Source organism: Lycorma delicatula, chromosome 1 (genome assembly GCF_047948215.1).
Source record: "Lycorma delicatula isolate Av1 chromosome 1, ASM4794821v1, whole genome shotgun sequence".
In the NCBI taxonomy this organism is placed as follows: domain Eukaryota; kingdom Metazoa; phylum Arthropoda; class Insecta; order Hemiptera; family Fulgoridae; genus Lycorma; species Lycorma delicatula.
In genome coordinates this window covers 310,198,158-310,215,636 of record NC_134455.1, presented here as the reverse complement: position 1 = coordinate 310,215,636, position 17,479 = coordinate 310,198,158, and the positions used below count along the sequence as shown (strand labels likewise).

The 17,479-nt window shown below is 30.7% G+C and overlaps 1 protein-coding gene across 1 annotated transcript in view; it reads right to left on the bottom strand.

Moving 5' to 3' along the window:
• The window catches only part of LOC142333865 (apyrase-like), a 47,435-nt gene extending 32,030 nt beyond the window's left edge, over positions 1 to 15,405 (bottom strand). The window contains exons 1-2 of the mRNA XM_075381439.1: positions 15,126 to 15,405; positions 7,192 to 7,355 (exon numbers count right to left, since the gene is read on the bottom strand). Of these exons, the coding sequence (XP_075237554.1) occupies positions 7,192 to 7,355; positions 15,126 to 15,285 (324 nt within the window). The 5' untranslated portion in view covers positions 15,286 to 15,405. The remainder of the gene's footprint in view (positions 1 to 7,191; positions 7,356 to 15,125) is intronic.
• Between the last annotated feature and the right edge of the window lie 2,074 nt (positions 15,406 to 17,479).

The following is a 17,479-nucleotide window of genomic DNA, read 5'->3' as shown; positions in this document are numbered from 1 at the left end:
TCTTTTAGTTTAAATAATATTATCAGGGTTTTGAAGGTACTCTTTCATAAATTGCACCAAACCTGACGTTCAAATTAAAGATTCATGGAACTGTACAAAAAGCTCTTTCAGCTAAAGTTTCTTGGATAAACTAATTTTTGATTAACCTAAATCTGAACCAAAGTCATTATTATTCTAGCTTCATCTTTCAGTAATATTTTCAGATAAAAAATACACACTTAATTAGAATGTAGTTTTTTCCATTCTACCAGGACAGCAACTTAAAACCTTACTGAGTGTGCTCGAACTAAAGTTATTTGAGAATCACCTTTAATGCTGCTACTAATAACACCACTGTTGGTAATGTATGTTACTACTCTCATCTATTATTATGAGTTGTGAACTGTACAAGTGGTACAACCCATCTTGATGCTTGGTGCCACAGCAGCAACAGCCAATCTTCAGATCATTCTTCTAACATTCTTCCTTTTAACATAATATTTGTTTCATTACATAACACAAATGAGCCTTCATAAGATGTATTGTGGTGTTAATATTGGATCGCAGAACAATTTTTTTTTAAATTTTAATCACCTCATTGAATAGCTAATATTTTGAACATTATAACATTTAAAATTTAATTTGATTTAATTATTTACATATACAATATATATATATATATATATATATATATATTTGTATTACATATTGTATATGTCAAATTTAATTAATTCATTGAAAATATTTAATTAATATCTGACTGTATCAAAAAAAAAATATGTTATTATGCATTCTTAAAATGGTAAATGTAGCAAGAATTACAGAAGCACCTACGTGAAGCTGGAAATTGTACAATAGTAAAATGATGTAACATGCAAATCAAAATGTATTACCTTCATTAAGTACTAGGATTACATTTTATTTTCATACAGATATTCAAAAGTTAATGAAAGATAACAATTAAATACACTAAATAATGGAATCTGAATTACCGCAGGATCTAATTATTTTTAAATGTTAAAACTAATTTAATAAAGAGGTTGAACGCCATCCACTATGTAAAAAATCTTAGAATTTCCGAGGTTACTGTCACTTTCATTATCTTCTTATAAAGAAGTAATAAATGATTCCACAATGTTGTCAATAATGAGTTCTTGTCGCAGCTTCTGTTTCCTTAACTTTATCACAACATGCCTTCCAATTTTTTTTCATTCATGTCGGCCACTTTATTTTCATATAGTCTTTCAACATCTTCAATATCCAAAGTTACCTTACAACTTACTGCATATCCTTTAACTTCTGACCAAACAATCTCAACAGGATTTAAATCGGGATGATATGGGGGTTGGAGAATGTCATGTTTTTTTAGGTAGATTTCATAAGAAAGCTATCTATGTGTAATGGGTACCATGATTCAACTTCCGGAAAATTTTGAAATACCTTCATGTTTCAAATTCTCTGGACTCCAAAACCACCGTCAGCTCAAAGGTTTATATACACATTTAGATATCTATATCTATCATCTATCTATCTATCTATATATATATATATATATATACTTTTTTTTTTCACTTAATTGTAGACATGATAACTGATGTAATTTGCAACAATCACTTTCAAATTGTTACTTAAAAATAACTCATCCTAAAATCTTAGCCAAGTTCGTTAACGGCCAAAATCAAACTGTGGGGTTGGAAATGGGGGGCTTTTTAGAAAAAAAAACAAAATATTGCTATAACTTTCTTATTAAGTAAAATATCGAATTCGTTTAAAGTTCCTACTATTCTTTGGATAAGAGCCTAACATTTACGAGGTGTGTGAGAAAAGTAATGAGATTGGTAACACTGCGACCGATCTGGCAACGCTGTGTCTACTGGTCTGTGCTAGACCGGTTTGTTCACCCCTTTCACATGCTCAGTACGAGTTTCAACTCCGTTCAGCCAACACATTATTTTTGACAGCGCCATTAGTAAAGTTGTGTGTTACGAAAATGGAAAGTCGGAATTTAGAGTAACGTTGTGCAGTCAAGTTTTGTGTTAAACTTAGGGAATCCACGAGTGTGACCTTTGAAAAGTTGAAACAGGCCTATGAGGAACATTGCTTATCAAGAGCACAAATTTTCCGCGGGCACAAATCAAATCATTTTTGGATAGCCGAGAACACGTTGAAGATCAACCTCGCTCAGGGAGATCTTCAACTTCAAAATCTGACGAAAACGTTGAGCGTGTGAGGGCTCTTGTGAGATCAGACCGCCGTTTAACAATAACGATGATTAGTGAACAGTTAAATTTAAACGATTTCACCGTATATCAAATTTTGACAGACGATTTGGACATGCGAAATTTGTGACGAAAAACCTCACAACGGAACAAAAGGACAATCGAAGATACGTGTGCGTTGATCTTCCTAAGAGGATTGACAATGATCAAGAATTGTTCAATCGTGTGATCACAGGTGATGAATCCTGGATATTTGAGTACGATGCTGAAACAAAGCGGCAAAGCGAAGAGTGGCACACTCCGCCATCTCCTCGACCGAAAAAATGTCGACTGAGCAAATCAAAGATCAAAACCATGCCGATTTGATTTTTTGACAGTAGGGGTATCGTGCATAAAGAATTTGTTCCTCCTGGACAAACTGTCAACCAAGTGTTTTACAAAGGTGTCTTTGAATGGCTCAGGAAAAAAGTGATTCGCGTGAGATCAGACACTGCAGAAAAGTGGATGCTTCGTCATGACAATGCCCCGCGTCACACGGCCATTTCCATCAGAGAATTTTTGACCTCAAAACGGATTCCTACGGTTCCTCAACCCCTTATTCACCTGATTTGAGTCCTTGTGACTTTTTCCTTTTCCCGAAATTGAACATGCTTAAAAGGACGTCATTTTGAAACCCTGAAGAAAATTCAGAAGACTGCGACCGACCAGTTAAAAGCCGTTTCAGTTGAAGCCTTCCAGTACTGCTACCAGGAGTGGTAATAACGACTCCACCGGTGTATAGATGCCCAAGGGAACTATTTTGAAGGGAATAATATTGTTGTTTGAAAAAAAAACTTATGGTAAGTAAAAAATCAGTCTCATTACTTTTCTCACACACCTCGTATCTAATTAAAGTTTTCTGATATCACCAACCATTGGCACAGAGGGTTGAAAAAATGGGGTTTTGAAGACAACAAAGAATCATACTAACTTTAATAGACACAGAATCGAATCAGTTTAAAATGGTCCTCTCAACATTACCTTAAACTTTTGTCTGAAACAATTATTAATATGACAACCCTTTTGGCAAGGGATGACCAAAATGTTGCTAAACATGCCCTAGACAATGCTAAACATTTCATGCTAAACATGTGAAACTTCTTTTCACATGCAACTATTGTCGTATTGAGTAAATTTGAAGTTTTTGTTAACTTTAAGGTAGAAATCTTTTTTATCCCCTACTTAGCACTGGTGAAATCTACTTCCACCATGGGATTATTTTTTTTGTAAAAGGTTAAAAGTTTGTTAAACACATAGACATCTTGACCCCAAAGGAAGGACACCCACATCACAGGTTTGACTGTCACACCACCACCTTCGTACCTAGCCCTTAGGGGCTTTTCTGGAGGTCCTTTAATAAGCCTCAAAACATCTTTCATTTTGACCTTGGACAAGGTGGCACCACAAAGGTTAAGAATATGTAACCAGTAGGGAAGAGATTCATTAAAAATTATTCCAACAGGAAGAGAAACTAAAATCAATTGCAGGAAAAAATTAAAGAAAATAATCCCATAGATCTTTCAAAATTCAGAAGAAAAGTCCTCCTGCAGTTGAAAGCTACATAACCATTCCGAAATATTGTCAAACAAAATTCACTTTTTAAAAAAATGTAAATTATTAGGAATGAAAAGAAGTCTTTAGAGCCAATTTCTCAGTCAAGATGCCACAACAAACAACTCATGTTTGTTTCTTTTATGGAAAGGGACTTAGTGGCCACTCTGTACTTCAACTCCTACTCCATTGAAGTTGACATATTTAGGTCACCCACATCCACTGATGTAATTTTACTGAAACTCTGTGGTTTAAGTTAAAAAAAAATACGTTTAATCACTGTCAAAGCTTTTATTTTTTTCTGTTATTTATAATTCTATTTGTATTTTTAAACATTATTATTATTATTTTTTTTTTAAATAGTGAGCATTAACTACTATGGTCATTAGCTCTTGTCACAAATTAAAAGCACTCCCTCTCCCATGTAAGTGGTCTAGGTCAAATGCTAGTTTTGTCAAACAGAACATCTGGATAAACTGACTTGTCATAAAACCCCAGATAATCATTAGGTGAGAAGGGTGTATAGGACTCTTGTCACTTAAAATTTGTAATATATTTTTGAAGAAATGTCATCAAATATCAAAGTGGGTGTAAAGGACCTGCGATTATTAAAACACATCCTTAAATAAATTCTTCAACTACATTAAAACACCAAAACTCAAAAAATCTGGAGAAAACAAAATTACAGTTAAGACACAAACACAATAAAATTGGTTTCAACAAATTATTCATGATAATGAATGAGTCATAATCATTCCAATATACCGCTTTCTCTGAGAAACTTGATCATATTTTTTCTCTTTTATCATTATATGATAAATCATGAACCAATTTGCCGCTTAGATCGAGCCTCATTCTGAGTTCTCTGTACAATGTGCACTCTTCTACTGTATTATATGTTTCACTGTGAGATATGTGCCACAGCTTTCACACATTGGTCTCTGTCCTCCTGTTAGCAAGTCGAAGTAAGTCTGTTGTGATCTATTCAAAGTCTTGTAAGGGCTACTTGTTCTTTATGAGTTAGACTGTTTTTTTGTTTTAATGGGAAATGGGATATTCTTAATGCAATTAAGCCTTGTAGTAAGCGCACCCCCACCTCCTTATCCATTTCTTTCTTATGACCTGTTTACTGTAGTTTTTAAGGTCATCAAGTCGAACTGATGGAATATCTACTTGTTTTCTGTTTGCTGCTTGTTTGACTGCTTTATCAGCTGTTTCATTACCAGGAATACCAATGTGACCAGGTGTTCATATCGATGCATTGTTTGCAGTTATCTTTAAGGTTTGTAAATGCTGCCAATATATCCTAAATAAGTGCATCATGCATGAAGCCACTCCTTAAAGCAATGATTGCATTCAAGGAATCGGAGCAGAGAAGCACTCACTCATCGTTGTAATGTAATAAATAATGAAAAGCTTGCTGAATTGCATACAACTCTGCTCTGTAGACACTGGTTATTGCAGATAAGCCCCAAAAGTGGGATTCGTCATATATGACTATTGAGCTTCCGACGTTGTTCTCAGTTATTGACCCATCAGTGAATAAACAGATGGGTGTAACTTTTAAATTCTGCAATCAGTCATCGAAAAAGATGATTTGGAATATAAACATCTGGTAAGCCCTGCTCTATCTTCTCCTTCAAGTCTATGCGGCCCTCCAACATAGACATCAACCACAGTGGCGCTTCTCTTCTGGAGACTGGGAGAAATTCTAGCAGATCAATACCATAGATTACTATTCTCCTTATTCCAGCTGGTCTAGAAAAAGTGGGTCTTTTCCGATACTGTTCAGCCGAACTGTGGTTATAAAAGGAAACAAAATTTCTGTGTCCTGGGGAGGCCAAGACATAAGTTGCTTACCTTAGCAGGATTGTTTCCCTTCTGCAGTTCAACGGCATAACTCCTGCTTCTGACAATATGCTATCAATTGGACTGGTACAAAAAGCTCCTGTAGCAAGCCTGATTCCTTGATATGGATCACATCGAGTTTTTTAAGAAAAAACTCGGGGGGATGAGACTTTCTGGGGAAGCCAAACACTGTTGTTCAAAAAAACGTGTTTGCTATGGGTTTCCAAGCTGCTTTCTGAAGAACACGAAAAAGGATAACGGTTAGTGCTTTAACATTCTTATCCGATACAGTGAGGAAAAAGATGAACGTTTGGATTACATTGACACAGGGGATGAGACATTGGTTTTTCACATCAATCCATCATCAAAGCGACAGTCAAATGGAATGGTAACACACATCTCCAGTCAAAATGAAAGCCATGTCAACACGCAAGATTATGGCCACTGTGTTTTGGGATAGATATGGAGTCCTGTTAATAAATTTTATGCCCAAATGATAACAATAAACTTAGCTGCACACTACGAGACCTTTACAAAGCTTTGGCGTGTCATACAGAATAAGCGACGAGGCCTACTGTCATTTGGAGTTTTGTTGCTGCATGATAATGCACAACCTCATTTTGCTGCTCAAACTCTATAGTTAATCAGATATCTTATACTCTATTAATATTTTAAATCTAATAACACTCGATATTTTAACTGTATAGTTAAAATGTCTAAAAAGTTAAAATGTCTGTATAGTTAAACTGTATTGTTTAAATGTTTAATCAAACAAGGTAATTACGTAAAAAAGTAACACAATGTGTAAAGAGTGAAATAAAAAACTTTTTTGATCTTTACTAGTTTTGTTTGTATTAAAAATCGAACCTTACTTAAAAAGTAGCCCTTCGTGCAAAACAATATTATAAAGAGATTTCTATGTTGAGTATTGTTCACCTTTCTTAGCTTCATTCTTTTTATACAAGTATGTAACTTATTGTACTGGTACTCCAGTACCAAGTATCAGTACAATAAGTTTTGAAAGTTCTACAGCTGAAAGGTTTAGTTGCAGTTGGATTAACCTATGTTCAATATTTTGGCCAGAAAATAAAGGAAGTCCAAACTGAACTTTCTCGAAACGGTTTTCGCCCTCCCCGAGAAAGTAGGTTCGCATTTAATTATGACATAACTTTAGTAAAGGTTCCCCAAGATAGTTACAAGAACATTTTTAAAACGGGTTTTGTTACTTGTACAATTATTTGTGACACAGTAGTATAACGTTTGGTTTTTCTATAAATTTAGTAGGGTTTATCCAACAAAATTTGTATATTGTAGTTTTAAATGAGCTGCAGTTAGATTTTTATATCTAGTATTTCATAATATTGAATTATTGTTTTTTTTTTTTTTTTTAATTTTGTACTTAGTGTAGGGAATTAAATTTTTAATCCAGTAATAAATTTGCTTGTAAAATGTACTTTACGACTGATTTCTTATAGTGGAGTGAGTGAGGTAAATGAACAGGTAAACGTATACGCTGTGAAATAATATATTTCACATTATTAACATTTTAACTTACATAGGCATCGAACGGTAGCTGACTCATAAATTTCGCTGTCACATTCCATTTGAATAATGTATACCATAAGGTACCTTGGTAATTGTCACCAGCATTCAGAAATAAAACGTTGTCTGAAGTCGATTTGATTTTTTTACTGAGGCTGAAGATCCTTGATATTCCTCCTGTAACGAAAATTTATCATTCTTATTGTTAAAAAAAAAAAAATTGCTTTACCTTTTGGCATGATAAAAAATATTAAGATAAGAAGCCTATTAAATTTTTCTTCATCTAACCTAATAAAACATTCTGATATTTTATAATTGATATTATTTTGTGCTAGAAAGAAACCACCAATTCTCTCTATCACGCGGTTTTTAAGATCTAGACAATCAACATAATATCCAGGTACAAGTTCATTTTATATCCTGCTTTTTATTTTGATTTCATAAATCATTCTTCCTAGCAGTGAAGAGATAAAATATCAACAGTCAGTAAGTTAAATGATTTATTTGAAATTATAAAGTTTTACATAGTTATTATGATATAGTAAATGCAACAAAAATTTAAAATTAATCAACTTTATTAATCGTTTCAAACGTAACTGTTAATTACAGCATAATGGTTTAGTTTTAAACCATTACGTCTTGGCAGCAGTAAAGGCCAAGACGTTGAACAAATTTTTTTTTCAAATAGTTCATATTTTCTTGCTATTACGCGTCCTTGCATAAGTCGTGGAACCGAAAATACGAGTAATTTTTTGAAAAAAATTGATATTGTATGTTTTTGTTAATTTCAACTTATTTTGCTTGCAATAAAACATATAATTATTTTTAAATACCGCATTTATGGTAAACACATAATAGGAAATTATATTGGCATATATCTCACATACACACACACAGATATATATATATATATATATATATATATATATATATATATATATATATATATTGACATTATGATTAATTTATGATTTATTGTATTAATTTATGATATTACTATTATTATTATATATTATATATATTGACATATTAATGATATAATTAATTGATTAATTATATATATATATATATATATATCTGTATGAGAGTTAAATTTTCATCGCACAAAGTTGTCATTTTACCAGGAATACAAACTTGCATAGTTTTACTTTCTCAAAACCTATTCTTTACATGACCTATCAAACGACCGCGGGAACTGTCATTACACATTTTTCTATTTTAAAAGAGGTCTGTAACGATGCTCCGTATCGGAGTAACTGTAACACGTATTTTATCGGTCTAATACTAAAATGTTTTCCATTCATGATTTTCTTGGCACTTCACGATTACTACTGGTAATTTCTCACTCTTTGCTCTTTGATCTTTTTCTTTTAAGTATACTAAACAACCGACAATTTTTGCCATCTGCAAGTATTGGCTCATAACTAAAAGTATGTGCACGAATAGTTTTATCCCCAAATTCGTTAATGTTAAATCTGTTGGTATTTAGAAGTAAAATGGGGTTCAATCGGTATTTCATATTTTCTCCATTAAAAAACTGGAACGCACTTGGAAAATCAGTATATCGACTTGCTTTAAAATTTGTATTCGATATTAGAAGTTCCTGCGCTATTCGTGCGGCGTTTATTTATTAACATCTGTGCTGATATAGTTTACTATACTGGCGCCTGAATTGAGTATAAAATGACAATGTTCTTCTACTTGTGCAAACTTCCATATTTACTGGTAATTGATCTCAATTACCAGTAAATATGGATTCTACTTAAGAGTAGAAAAAAAATAAAAAATCTTAAGCTTTTCTTTTTCTTTCTCCTGTCTCTTATATATAAAACCGGAATGTTATTTTACGGTCTGCTGCACGATTATCGATATCCTTAGCTTCGCGAGTAAAACTCTTAGTTCTTTATCGGTAATAAATGAACACAAATGTTCTTGAGAACTAATTTCTACTAACGTGCTAAATGCATAAACCGTACTCTCATTCAGTCTTAGTGAACTAAAACTAAATGAAAACTCTGTTTTCATTTCCTTTACAGGAGAAAAGGATGATTCACTGACAAATGTCATCTACAGTTTCTTACAGTATGGCAGATGAATAGGGATTTGCATTATTAATAACTGATGTGATATAATTTTGTGATGATTTGAAATCAAAGCAATTACTACGTATCAAGAAGAAGGTTTATTAAACAAACCGTATTATTATTCCACACCACAATCTGTAGTACAAAATGAATATATATATGCACATGATACGTGTATAAATTGTAGCTCACTCTTATCTCTGAATGTATTAGTTCTAGAAATGAAAGGCTAGTTTACAAAGGGTTGGGCTAATTTCCTTAAAATAGTTGGATAGTTAGGAATTAAAACATGTAATAAAGTATTTGGGTATCCAAAATAAAAAATAAACGGAACATATCGAGTGAATTATCGCTTTTGAAAAATCTTGCTGCTTCGTCTGTCCCGCATAATAAAAATTGATATTACGTTAAAGTTATTAAAAACAAATTACCTATTAAAGAATAAATCTCCATAAAAAAAGTTTTTGATATATATTATTTTTAAATAAACATCATTTTTTCAGTTCTTTTTTACAGTTTTATTACCTAGAAAGAATTAATGCAAGTTATAAAAGTGGTTTTGTTATATAAATGTTTACGTATATAGATTCAGTTTAAGCTGTTTTGGCTTCCTTTAACCAAATACCATTCTAAAATAAAGCAAAATAAGTTTATTATTATTTACAGAAAATAATATGATTTAACTTAATCTCAAAGGCATTGGATTTTATGAAGTTCATCTAGAACGAACCTCCATGCTGTATTTTGTGGTGAGTCAGTCTACGATTTACTGAACGATACAGTAAATAATGATATTTACTGTAAATAATACAATTTGATTATTATAAGTGTATAAACATTATTAATGTTATGAACGAAAAAATAAAACAATCAAGATTTACAGCTCAGGCTGCTGTTACTGCAGATGAAAATTTATCTTATGACATATAATAAATACTGTAACAGAACCAGTACAACGGAACTGAATAACGAATTCATTCCAATTAAGAAGAAAGTATGAGAAAATAATAATGAATGGAATTCAGAAAGGAAATAAAAGGGATCCTTTTATCAGTAATCACTTATCACAAAAACACGACAAAGACTTTTTGATGAAATTTATAGGATAATTTACTCTAATTCTTACTGAAATCTAGACTACATTTTAATTATAAAATATAATAAACTTATAATATACTAAACTTATGGCTAAACTTATAATATTTTAGAAATATTTACCTACTCATCACATTAAAAAAAGTTAAGTATTATTTAAAAAAATTAATTCAAACGCTTGACAGCTATGTTTTTATGAAACATGGTCTTGATTTTTGAATGGGCTCCACCCAATTCTAGCGAAACTTTTTTTGACATAAACTCGCTCAGAATTCATTGAAATAAAAAACCGTGTAGTTTCTGCTTATATTTGAAATTAATAGAAAAATGTTGTTTGGTATTTTATATTATGTGTACCTTTTTCTCTGTTGCAAAAAATATTTACAATTATGTAGTATTTTATAAAAATCTGTGCCAATATTTTTTTCAATAATACAATTATATGGAGAGGGTATTTAAAATGAATCTCCCATAAGGTATTGTTTTTGCGTAGGCCAGTTACGCTTAGCTTAGCTTCTCTACGTTAATTAAATTACAAAGAACATTTAATTCTTCAAGATATTTTTGTAAACTAGATTGTCACTTTAAAGTTGAATACAAAGAGATAATTTCTCTTCATTTTATTTGGTAGAAATCTATGCAAAAAGCACAAATGACTGAATAAACAAGGACAGCTGTATGGAAAGTTATGAATAGATAAATAATATCGTTTAGTTAGTACTTAACTGCGTTTTAAGTGTAGATTAGATAAGACACAATTGCCAACAATTTTACAGTAAAAACTTAACGTAAATAAGATTTTAGCAATTTTAAAACGAAAGGGTTTTTGAATTTTTATTTTTGGTTTCCGTACAATTTTTGAAAAAATTTCCTTCTTTTTACACAATTCTTGAATTTTTTGACAAAATTTAGTAAATGCTGTAGAAGAGGAATAGATACAGTATTTTAGCAAACAGTTAGATGAAAATAAATAATATAATATAAAATGAAAATGGTGTAATTTACCATTTTTTTTTTTATATTATATGAAAGATCACCATGAATTAAAACAAACAAATCATTCTGGTCTGAAATTTAAAAAAAAATATATATTTAGAAGTACTTAATTTTTAAGAATCTGAAGAGTTTCAAGCATAAATGAACTGGGCGTTAAATGGAGGTGGTAGTAGTAACATACGTTTTGGTGAAATTAACAAAATTACAGATTTTACTAAAAAGAGGAAAAAAAATGTTATAAAGTTAATAAAATTTATCTTTAATTGGTTTTTAAGTTATCTCTACGATAAGAATTGACTAAGAATAGCATTTTGTTTAATCTACGGTAAATTTATGAAAGAAGTTTTTAGGCGTGCTATTATTTTTCATCAAAAAATAAAAGTCTACGTAAAAAACAGGAGAAATAAAATCAAAAACATATCGATTTCCGAGTCCAGAATTTTTTTCGGAGTGAAAATGATTTGCTATTTTTATGCCAAGTTAATCCTTTGTTTTTTTGCTACGTACAATTTTATTCACATTTATTCTTAAATTAATTCTTTTTTTTAATTGTAATAAGTTCCATGAATTCAAAATTTATTTGATTTCTTGCAATTTTTGCTTCTTTTTCTTTTCTATGATGAAAATTAAGTGAGATAGACACGTTTTAAAATATAACCGATTTTTTTCCTCTTTTTTGTGAATTCCACCCACGGTTTTTAATGATTTTTTTTTAAACATAAATTATACACAGATTATAAATTATTTATTTTTTGCAGCTATGCAATAGTTGCTTTTATGTAAATATTATAATCATTAGAAAAATAACTTTTTGCCTTTTTTTAAAACTAAAGTTTCTTTTTAAAATAGAAAGTTCCTATATTTAAACCAACCTCATTTGACCTCACTTTCATAAAAATGGGATTATAGACTCGCTGATTCTTTAAAAAGTTGCAGAGTTTTTAAAATTTTATTTTTTTTTATTTCATATGCAATGTACATGAAATAATCATTATGATGTATGAAGTTTACACAAAATTGTTTAGCTTATACAACACTACACATCAAGTTTTATTTTAATAATAGTTTTTAAGTTTTTATTTAGGAAAAGGCAGTAAGATGTTTACGTACGACTTACAAAATGTTAAACCATCATTGTTGTCTATACCCTCGAAGCCAAAACAATGTCGTTGTGAATATTCTAATCAATCTCCTTCATATCTCCCACTATGGATAAAACTTAGACTTGCATAATTCGATAACATTCCTGAAAAATGAGCCGTTAACTTGCCCACGTTATGTATTTGATCTGAATTAACTGAGAACAGCATAGTTTTGCCTATGATTTTCTTCTTACACGACTGCCAAAAAAGGGGTGTAATGTATTTAGGGTGTATGTATGTTTCACCGTAGTAGCTCAACAGTTGAACCGATTTAGATGTATGACGCCGCGTTGGAATCCGGGAATTACCGGATTACCGTTGGGAATTATCGGGAATGTCACAGGATACACACATATATATATATTTTTCAACAATTTGAAAAATCTATCAGTTGAATGAGTCGTTTTTGAATAACTTGCACCTCAACACATCATTCTGAACGATTCGGAAACCTCGTATCTCATACGTGTGAAGTTGTCTTAGTGTTAGTGTAAGTTGTTATACTAGTGTTTTATGCATATACGAGCTCACCGGCGCCCGCGGAGCCCGCGGAATATGGTTGCTTGCGTTTCCCGTAGCGGTCAATCATTTTATTTTATGTTTCTTAATCAAGTAACTGGAGGTAGGTGCAGCCAGTCACACATACAGTAACGGTGACAGTGGCTATGTTGGTTGAACCATAGCACCGTATACATTCGCATCCCTTAAAAAAATCGGAATTAAAAAAGAAACCGAAAATGTTTGTAAATATTTATCTGCAGCCCAAATCCACTGAATATCTTGTTTACTGTAGTCGGGATTGGGAAAATTTATAGTTATTGCTCAAAATATTTTTTACCTTTCTTCATAACCTTTCAAGGTCGAGTTTTAAAAATCTAGAAATTGGTTTATCCACATGAAGATTACACTCACATAAAATCAGGCTGATTTCTTCATTTGTTACCAAGAAATTAAAAAAGTAACAATGTTTCAAAGAAAAAAAAACAATTAATCCTTGAAACTCGGAATTTCAAAAAAAAATCTAGAAATTGGTTTTTAGATATTCATGATGATTCAGTTCAAACTCAGTTCACACAGTGATAGACACTCACAGTTTATTAATTCAATTCACTAAAGTTTGTGCTTCAACCGGCTAATCTCCACTACTAAATATATATATAGTTTTTTGTTTATCCTGAAGGAACAAAAACACTCTTCCTCTTAATATACAATAGTATACATATACAAGTATGTATGTGTTAAAATAAATTTCAAAAATTTGGAAAATTTTATACTATATACAAAATTGCCAACCGCACGCTCTTTAATTATCCTATATTGGGTAATTATCTTATATTAAAGAGCAATTTTTTTAATGTTTTTAATTTTTATCTCTTGTTAAATGGTATCTATTTTTTTCAGTTTGTTTTATAGATAAGGTTTAATGCAAGATAACGTAGATAAGTGCAACGTTTAATTTTGAAGAAACCTTTTTCACTAATGCCATAGAGAAATTCGGTTAAAAAGAATTATTTAGATGTTTTGTAAGCCAATAAAGTTGGGTTTTTTATTATCTAATATATGATATTTTAAATAATTTTCAGAACGCTCCTCTTATCATTAAAATAACTTTAACTTTATCACAAAAAAATACGAAATATAGATTAAAGGAAAATTCGATTAGTTTCAGATAATTTATTTAATTTTTTTTTATAAAATGAATAAGTTTCAATTAAATCGTAAAAAGAAAAAAACCAGCACGTTAATGAAAATTTCTGAAAACTGATTATTCTCAAACGATAGTAAAAGTTAGCAAACATATTAAAAAAATAAATTATTGCTAGGTCTTTTAGATTTGGTACTTGAAAATATTACAAACAGTATTTTTTTTTTTTTAAATTATAAGATTATCTATTCTATGTAGTTGTTAAATAATCTACCTTTATATTATTCTTTAAATGGTACCTAAAATGTATAACAGTAATGAAAACTTATCACATGTAAGAAAATGGATGAACTATTTTTGTGATAAATTATTTTTAAGGTTAATTTTGCATAAAGGTAAACTTTTGTTACTTTTTTTATTATTACTTTTATGTAAATGTTATAATAATTAAAAAAATAATTACTGATTTTTTAAACCAACAATTTTTTTAAATAAAAATATTCCCATTTTTAGTCCAACTTCATTTAACCTCACTTTCATAAAAATGATTTTGTAGATTAATCGGTTCTTTAAAAAATTGTAGTTTTTCAAATTTAATTCTGATTTTTTTTTTATACCAAAACCAGAATCTTCTTACTTTAATAAATAAGAATATAAGTAAAACATTAGAGATCAAAATTTTTTATTTCAATCATTATGAGATAAAACAAGAAATCGTACATTTTTGATGAGATATATTATAATAAATATTTTAGACGATAACTATTTTCTTTATTTCCATTCAAGAAATTTCCCTTGTTATTTTATAAAAACCGAATCGTTAGGTTAAAGTAATTTACTGGCATCGGTCTTCGGCATAAAATGAATTTACATTAATTCAACTTTATCTTGCATAGACTTATTGGTATAACACTACAGTTAGAATTTATGTTATCAAAGCAACAAGAAAAAAGTATATATTTATGTATACTATAAATAACTTTACCTATACATGTTTTTTCTGTTCCTGGCTCACACTTATTTGAATATTTTGCATTAATTTGTTCAAAACGAGCATGAAAATCATTAAGATGAATTATTTGTAGATTGTAGTCGCCGGTAACCAAACTAAATGTAAACAAAAACAGAAAACATGATGAACGCATCGTTATCTAAATCTAGTAGTACGCAGCTGCTGTAGAATTGTCACAGTAACACAAATAAGCTCTTTTATGGGTTAGCGACTATGTGAGGTTCAATATTCGTCTGATAAGTGATTTAGTCAAGGCACATAAGTACAACGATAAAGTAATTCACATGTTTTTTACACATTTGATTTTGATTTAAAAAATTACATCTTGTTTGATAATAAACTTATGTATTGTTCGTCAATTATTTGACAAGGAGATATTTTATTATCGTACACGTGACTAAAACTACTGCACAATTACGTTTTTATATAATGATATACTGGTATTCTCCACCGATATTTTTTTTTGTAAATAGAATTTTCTCTCTTTTTTTGTATAACTTTACAAAATTAAATAAATATGTATTTATAATTACATAAATAATATATATATATATATGTACACTTTTGAAACGAAAAGAACAAAATGAAACAAATTCATTAAATCCAGCAATTTTAAAAACTTAGGTAATAATATTTGAAGATGGGTTTTGCAGCCATCTTCAGAAACTGTGCTGCTGTTCTCATCCTAGAATCATTTAATATTGCCACCGGGTTGGTCTAGAGGTAAACGCGTCTTCCCAAATCAGCTGATTTGGAAGTCGAGTGTACCAGCGTTCAAGTCCTGGTAAAGTCAGTTATTTTTAAACGGATTTGAATACTAGATCGTGGATACCGGTATTCTTTGGTGGTTGGGTTTCAATTAACCACACATTTCAGGAAAGGTCGAACTGAGACTGTGCAAGACTACACTTCATTTACACTCATACGTATCATCCTCATTCATCCTCTGAAGTATTATCTTAACGGTAATCACCGGAGGCTAGACAAGAAAATAAAGAATCATTTAATATGTGTTTGTGTGTGTGTGTGTGTTTGTGTGTAACTATGTATAAAGATATATATATTAAATTAAGAATAATAATTTTTCCAAACTTTCGTTTTTATGAACGATCAACATTTACTCTTAAATGAAATGGAAAAAGAAAAAGTTATTTATTTCTAAAATTTGACAATAACTTTAATTTGATAATTTTAGCATATCACTTCTATGGTGTCTTTCAATTTCAGCGCAAAAATTGACAGATTGTGGTTGCGATGTTGATATTTTTCAAGCGTCATTTGTTTTCAATAGTTTATGGCAAATCATCATGGGACGCAATGTGCCTCAACAACGTTCACAAAACATAAAAATGTATTATCGAACCATAGATCGATTACAGCTGTGTAACGTACCTTCGGAATATTTATGGTGTGCATAATCAGCAATCAAAATCACATCCATCGTTTAGTTAAAAAATTCAAAGCGAATGTTTCTTTACTTGATGTTGAAGTACTAATTCACAAAATAAATGTAAGGAGTCAAGAAAATATTGCTGCTGTGAGTGCAAGTGTTTCTGAAAATAAAAATTTATCGATTTCACGTCGTTGACAAGAACTGGGACTTTCTTCAACAACAGCACGGTGAATTTTGCGTAAAGATCTTGGGCTGCACCCGTATAAGATTCAACTAACTCGAGAATTAACGCCAGGGAACCATTACTTGCGTCGACGGTTTGCTGATTGGACTCTACAGCAGCTAGAAGTGGATCCAAATGTTCATCAAAAAATCATCTTTTCAGATAAGACTCATTTTTGGCTTCATGGCTTTGTAAACAACCAAATTGCCGTATTTGGGATGATTCCAATCCACAACAGCGATCATTACACCAACAACAAAAAAAATCATTGTTTGGTGTGGATTATGGGTTAGTTGCATCATTGGGCTGTTTTTGTTTGAAAATGAGTAAGCAGATGCTGTTACAGTAAATGGTGAACGCTATCGAGCTATGATTTGTGATTTTTTGTTTGCAGATTTGGAAAATTTTGATTTGAATGAGATGTATTTTCAACAGGATGGTGCCACATACAAACAGCTGCTGAAACAATTGAGATATTGCGTCAAACGGTGATTTGATAATTTCACGAAATGGTAATATCAAGTGGCTACCAAAACCGTCTGATTTGACTCGCTTAGATCTTTTTTTTCTCTGAGGTTATGTTAATTCACAAGTCTATAGTAACAAACCAAACTACTGATTACTTGAAAGAAAATTTTGGCACGTTAAAACTGGAATTCAAACACATTTGTGCAAAAGAGTCATGCAAAATTTGATAGACTTGGCTATGTC